Source organism: Priapulus caudatus, unplaced genomic scaffold, assembly GCF_000485595.1.
Source record: "Priapulus caudatus unplaced genomic scaffold, Priapulus_caudatus-5.0.1 Scaffold2176, whole genome shotgun sequence".
In the NCBI taxonomy this organism is placed as follows: Eukaryota; Metazoa; Priapulida; class Priapulimorpha; order Priapulimorphida; family Priapulidae; genus Priapulus; species Priapulus caudatus.
In genome coordinates this window covers 7,521-14,255 of record NW_014579237.1, presented here as the reverse complement: position 1 = coordinate 14,255, position 6,735 = coordinate 7,521, and the positions used below count along the sequence as shown (strand labels likewise).

General features: G+C 46.9%; 2 protein-coding genes across 5 annotated transcripts in view; one reads left to right on the top strand and one right to left on the bottom strand.

Annotated features, from left to right (window-relative positions):
* Nucleotides 1–6,237, bottom strand: part of LOC106818345 (mitochondrial import inner membrane translocase subunit Tim21-like) — a 10,625-nt gene extending 4,388 nt beyond the window's left edge. For 2 of the 4 annotated variants that reach the window (XR_001395195.1, XM_014823060.1), the window contains exons 1-2: nucleotides 6,095–6,180; nucleotides 5,008–5,291 (exon numbers count right to left, since the gene is read on the bottom strand). Coding sequence is in view for 3 of the 4 variants with exons in the window: in XM_014823060.1 (XP_014678546.1) it covers nucleotides 5,008–5,221 (214 nt within the window). In the remaining variant the exon portion in view is untranslated. The other 2 variants (XM_014823061.1, XM_014823062.1) reach the window with 2 other exon arrangements.
* On the top strand, nucleotides 493–4,634 carry LOC106818344 (translin-like). The gene is made up of 3 exons (XM_014823059.1): nucleotides 493–694; nucleotides 1,777–1,966; nucleotides 2,791–4,634. Exons 1-3 carry the CDS (start codon nucleotides 506–508, stop codon nucleotides 3,087–3,089), a joined length of 678 nt encoding a protein of 225 aa, XP_014678545.1. The 5' UTR covers nucleotides 493–505; the 3' UTR covers nucleotides 3,090–4,634.
* Nucleotides 6,238–6,735: the final 498 nt, after the last annotated feature.

The following is a 6,735-nucleotide window of genomic DNA, read 5'->3' as shown; positions in this document are numbered from 1 at the left end:
TTTTTTCACACTCTCTCTATCTCTCTCGCCCTCCCCTACTCACGCTCTTGCTCTTATCTCTTTCTCCTCCTTCTCCTTTTTTTCACACTCTCTCTATCTCTCTCGCCCTCCCCTACTCACGCTCTTGCTCTTATCTCTTTCTCCTCCTTCTCCTTTTTTTCACACTCTCTCTATCTCTCTCGCCCTCCCCTACTCACGCTCTTGCTCTTATCTCTTTCTCCTCCTTCTCCTTTTTTTCACACTCTCTCTATCTCTCTCTCTCTCTCTCTCTCTCTCTCTCTCTCTCTCTCTCTCTCTCTCTCTGTCAAGAGAGCAAATCTACATTAGACGGAAGATATAGGAAGGCATTCTAAGATGTAACAAAGCAAATGGCAGAATATAGCAAAGTTTATTCGGAAATAAAACTCCAGGAAAAATTTTACGAATTGTTTTCCAACCGGAGAAATATAAAACTGTGTCATGTACATCTTTTAACGCCCGAAAGAGGGCAGCACGCGTGACAAGCATGGAAGCCGCCAGAGTTACAGAAGTGTTTTGTGGGTTCCAAAAGTACATCGACAGCGAACAGGACAAAAGAGATGAGGTTAGGCAGTTGGTGAAGGATTTGGAGCAATCGGCCAGAGAAATCTTGGCGGTCATGCAGATAATTCACACCGATGAGGGCCTCAAAACTATATCAAAAGTCTGTGAAAAGGTAAGTCAGAATATTACAATGTCATTTCTAATGAATGGCTAATGCTAGTAATAGTAAAAGTAATACTACTACTAATACTGCCAATGGGGACGTAAAAGAACCACTGAGGGCGCAAAGGAACTCTGGCTGTGACGACCCTCAGTGCCATTTGGCTAAAGGCTGACTACCTGGCTTTACCCAAGCTAGGTCACACCTCATAGCTAGCTCTAGTAGTAGTAGTAGTACTATAGGCATAGCCCGCTTACATTAACTGCCGCTGGCGGCGGCCGCTGCCGCTGGCAGCGGCAGTTAATGTAAGCGGGCTATAGTACTAGAGCTACCTCATGGCTAGCTATAGCCCTTGTCATTATATCCAGTGTAGTGGACACCGACAAGTATGAGAACATAACATAACATAACTAATACTAGTAATAGTAATACATTACTGTACATTACATTAAAATTACTATTAATAACTATTGGGCGTAGTGTAGTACATTGTGCATACTACGCCACTTTATGACCCAACCAACACAGATTTCTGCAGAAGTGACGAGACTTTAATCATGTTATAGTAAAATACAAAGGAACGTAAATTGAGTAACATAAGTGACAGGACTTTAACCTTGTAATACATAGTAAAGGAAAGCAAAGTAAGTAACAGCTTAATAATAGTTATCGCATCAACACAATCGCTCATCTAACGGCCAACCAACAAAGTCCCTTCGCGACCACCGGCTTTTCTAACGGACGACAGTTTTTAAAATCGCAGTGGCTGGAGGTACGGCAGCCGTCGTTCGTTGAAGCCCCTTTTTGTCGTTAGGGTCAGGTTAGGGTTAGGGTTCTAGCTCATCTAAACTCTCAAATCGTGAATTTATTTCCCAGGGCGTTATTTCGAAATCTGGCGCCACCCGCCGCCATCTTTGTCTCGTTAAGTATGAAAGCGAATGGACTGCCGTACCTCCAGCCTCGAGACATTAAGATACGGCTGCCGTACCCGTAGCCACAGCCTTTTAAAATTTGGAACCGTATTCCTTCAACGACGACCGTTTATCCTCGGGGAACGCCAACTCACGCCGGCACGACCTCTCTCTTTTTCGCAGGCGAGACACCACTTCGAGACGGTGCGCGCGCAGTTTGCAGTGCTGGCGGCGTGCGTGCCGCCGTCCGAATACTTCCGCTTCAACGACCACTGGCGCTTCGTCGTCCAGCGGCTCTCCTTTCTCGCAGCTCTCATCGTTTACATGGAATCGGAGATGCTGATAACGAAGGAGGAAGCTGCAGCCATTCTGGGTACGTGGGAATATTGTCTCCTCCTCTTCCACAGGCAGCCAAAGCCCGTGTGCGTGATACAATATTATTAATAATGACAATATAACAACAACAATAACAACAAGGACACTGGAGGTGCTGATAACGAAGGAACAAGCTGCAGTTATCCGGGGTACGTGGGTACGGCCGCGGCGGCTTCCGAGATGGAGGGGCTTGTTGTTGCTGTTGTTGTTTGTTTGTTTTTATTCACTCCTGATACAATATTCAATTAATGACGACAACAACAACAACAACAACAACGAGTCTCAGCGTAATGTAACGATGACGTCTCCTCCTCCTCCTTCAATTCATGTAACTCTCTCTTCCTCCCCGCAGGCATCAAGAGTTCGCACGAGGCTGGCCTCCACCTTGACCTCCTCCTCCTCCTCCTCCCCTCTCCCCTCCTCAACATTAGTAACTATAACATCTCCTCCTCCTCCTAACGTCTTCCTCTCTGCAGGCATCAAGAGCTGACATTGATCTTTGACGTTGAGGTCACCATCTCGACCTTGACGACTATCTCACGTCGACCCTCACTCATGCCAGCGAGCTCTCGCGTCTCCTCCTCCTCCTCTCTCTCCTCCTTCAATTCATGTACCGCTCTGTCTTCCTCCCTGCAGGCATCAAGAGTTTGCGCGAGGCAGGGTTTCCACCTTGACCTCCGCCAGGTCCTCCTATCCTCCCCTCTCCCCGTCCCCATCCTCCTACCCTCCCCTCTCCTCCTCCTCCTCCTCCTCCTCCTCCTCCTCCTCCTCCTCCTCAACAAGAAAATATAACATCTCTTAACGTCTTCCTCTCTGCCGCAGGCATCAAGAGTTCGCGCGAGGCAGGTTTCCACCTCGACCTTGACGACTACCTCACGTCGACCTTGACGCTGGCCAGCGAGCTCTCCCGTCTCGCCGTGAACGCTGTCGTCGCCGGCGACTACTCACGGCCTGTCCGCGTCGCCTCGTTTGTCGGCGACCTCGCCAACGGCTTCCGTCTGCTCAACCTGAAGAACGACTCGCTGCGGAAGCGGTGCGACGCGCTAAAGTACGACGTCAAGAAAGTCGAGGAGGTCGTGTACGACCTGAGCATCCGCGGCCTGCGCCCCGCCGACGCGTAGTTACCACGGTTACCGCCTCCTCACGGCCTCCGCGGATTGAGGCGACACTAAAGTTGCCACATTCGTGGGTTTAGGCGTAGCGTTATTGTTAGCGTGGTTATCACGTCCTCGCAGCATCCGTGGATCGACGCGGGGTATCGCCACGGTTGCCGCATCCTCAGTTGTTGCTGCATCTTCCAGGCATCTGCCGATGCAGAGTCGCCATGGTTACCGCATCCTTCCGGTATCTACCGATGCGTAATTGCTGTAGCTTATCAGCATCTGCCGACACGCAGTCGTCATGGTTACCGCATCCTTCCAGCATCTACCGATGCTTAGTTGCTGTATATTCCAAGCATCTGCCGACATGTAGTCGCCATGCTTACCGCATCCTCCCGGCATCCGTCGACACGTAGTTACCATGGTTACCGCATCTTGCCGGCATCTGCCGACGCGTAGTTACCTTTACTTCTCAGGAGCTGTCGCGTGAACACCGGCTTTCCTGAGCTAGTCGTCGAAACGGTCAGAGAGCATTCCTATTTTTGCCGCCACATTTCGGTTTCGTTAGTTTCACAAACGTTGCGGGATTGAAACAAATGTTTTCAGTCCACGAGCGAGAACGAGTGGGACGTATGCATGTGGTCTGTGATGCACTCATTCCTGCAGCCACACTTTCATGTTGTCTTTTTTTAGGTTGTTAGATTTTCATATGGACAAGAGGAGTGCTATTATTGGGAAAATAGTGAATTATAGATGGCGAAAACATTTCGCTGCAAGTGTAATATTGTTTAAATCCGTTATTGTGTAATAGTTAGTGATTTTGGGTGCAGAGGTTTCACGAAGAATAATTAAGCTCTGAGCATTTTCTTTATTCATTAAAATCAGAGCTTTTGTACACTAGCTCGGAGGTTTAGAGTAGTGATATCACTTTCGCAACACACACGCAAATGCCATTTGTGTTTATACTCGAGCTGCCAATTTTAATTTTGCAAAATGCGTGGAATGCTCATGCTGTGGGGGTCGTGTAAAGATGTCTACTGACACCACGTATCGACAAAATAATGGTGTATACTGAAAGTTGTTCTTTACTTATTGTATGTTGTGATTCTTCATTTATCGTTGTATTATTCAACACATAGCGATCACAGTAATATCAGAAGTGAATTATGAAATAAACGTGATTACCGAATTTTTTTGCAACAATCTACTTGGATTTATTCTATAGCACTGGTAGAAGTTTGTCGATTGGTATACATGTATATCAACACGGCCACATAAACTATGAAGTGAATTATGACATCATTGACTTACTCCTGATATTTATTCTACTAGTGTATTCATGACGATATCACGAACTATATGTAAGGTACTTATGTGTGGGCATATCATGTTTGTAGCAAAATCATGTTCTGTATTCGTGTACATACAAGAAAGGATGGACACTTCTGTGTCACCTTACGGACACCTTGAAAGAGTGAAGGCAACATCTTTGTGTGTTCATGCAAAAACTATCTATACAACATTTCTATTTCTGAAAATAAACGTGATTACCAAATTTTTTGGCAACAATCTACTTGGATTTATTCTATAGCAAGTTTGTCGATTGGTATACATGTATATCAACACGGCCACATAAACTATACAAATTAGCTTTGTTTTTGTGTAAATAGTTTATGCTCTTGATAACAAAAAATTCTCTCCTCCCTCTCTCTCTCTATAAATTTATCTCTGCCTCTCTCTCTCTCTCGCGTTACCTTTCTCTCCCTGTCTGTCTCTTTCTCTCTCTCTCTCTCTCTCTCTCTTTCCCTCTCTCTCTCTCCCCCCTCTCTCTCTCTGCCTGTCTCTCCCTGCTCTCTCTCTGTCTGTCTCTTCCCCTCTGTCTCTCTCTCCCTCTCTCTCTTATCTCTCCCCCCGTCTCTCTCTCTCTCTCTCTCGTTACCTTTCTCTCCCAGGCTCGTTGTCACTTCCCCTCCCGATCGTCCGTCCGACTTGACGATTCCCGGGGACTTCCGCCGCGGCGCCGTCGACTCTTCTCGGCCAATCACGCGTGCGGGATGCGGTTGCCGTAGCAACGCCGCCGCTCCGGCGCAGCGCTGCGAGGCGTGCAGGGACCACGCGCAGCGAAGAGCGGTGGCAGCCTGTAGTCGTAGCATGGTGAAACGTGAGGTATCTCGCTCGCGCGCGCGTGGCGGTGAAAGAGCGAGATGCCGTCAAGAGGCGGTCCTGCAATAGGGAAGTCGATGGCATGTTTGTCGCAACCGTTCATTCTATTGCTGAGATAGGAATGTAGATAATAGGTCGAAGATAAATAGACCTATAGATCGAAGCATCAGAAGGTGGAATGTACGTGTAGTAATAGCAGTAGTAGTATAGAACTTACTTATTAGTAAGGCTCATAGGGTCTATGTCCCCCAAGGTACTGCCGGAACGTACCCTAGCTGGTAACTATTTAATATGGTTAGGATTAGGGTTAGGGAGTACGCGTAGGCGACTCCCTATACTCGTTAGTGGAGTAGGCGAGGTACGGTCCGGCATATTAGATAGTACCAGGGTACATTCCGGCAGAGCTCTAGTACTATAGCCCGCGTACAGTGACTGCCGCAGGCAGCGGCAGGCAGCGACAGGCCGCGGCAGTCACTGTACGCGGGCTATAGTACTAGAGCTAGTTCCGGCAGTACCCTGGGGGACATAGACCCTCTCAGCATTAGTAAGTTTAAAGTTAGTCTTAAAACTTAAAACTGGTATGAGAAGTAAACTAATCTGATACGTCACTCTTTGCGAATCATTCAGTGAGCAACCCTAAAATCAAAAACGTGTTTTTATCACGCATTCTAATCACTCAACACTGATTTAGCCGGCTCGTGAACGGGTTAAAACAGAACTTTGGTTCTCAATCTCGCCATGCTCTCTATCCTTCCGAACTTTTGCTTTGACCATGAAAATACGGCCCACTGTACTGACTAACACTACAGCCGTTGTCTCTAATTTACATGCATAGATAACCTTATAATTCCCACAGCATTTACCTATATGGGCCCGAATCGCCAAATCAGTTGACGCACTATAGCATGCTAAAGATATAAAATTACTGAAAACAACAAAATCGTATTTTTACTAACTTAGTTGGAAGACTTACCGGCGTAAGGGGTACGCCGCTAGCGCCATCTCTTGGTAGGCATGAACATAATTACAGAAATTATTTCGACGTGCCCCAAGCCCTAAAGAGGGCGCCACGGTGTTTCATTTATACTGCGACTGGGTTCGGTATATGGTCATAGAACTAGTAACAGATGTTTGAACGGTTGTTAACTTTCTTTCCGTATTTACCTATCTAACCACCCATCCACCCATCCATTCGTCCATCCATCCATTCATCCATCCATCCATCCATCCAACCATCCATCCATCCATCCATTCATCCATCCGTCCACCCATCAATCAATCAATCAATACATCCATCCATCCATCCATTCATCCATCCATCCGTCCAGCCATCAATCAATCAATCAATACATCAATACATCCATCCATCCATCCATCCATCCATCCATCTATCCATCCATTCATCCATCCATCTATCCATCCAACCACTCTCCATCCATCAATCCATCAATCAATCAATCAATCAATCAATCAATCAATCGTTCCATCCATCCATCCATCAATC

Bases quoted from the DNA above. Each gene is read 5' to 3' on its own strand.
- LOC106818344 (XM_014823059.1), top strand. From the start codon at position 506: ATGGAAGCCGCCAGAGTTACAGAAGTGTTTTGTGGGTTCCAAAAGTAC. The intron at 695-1,776 runs GTAAGTCAGAAT...TCTTTTTCGCAG, and splicing joins TATCAAAAGTCTGTGAAAAG to GCGAGACACCACTTCGAGAC. The intron at 1,967-2,790 runs GTACGTGGGAAT...TCTCTGCCGCAG, and splicing joins GGAAGCTGCAGCCATTCTGG to GCATCAAGAGTTCGCGCGAG.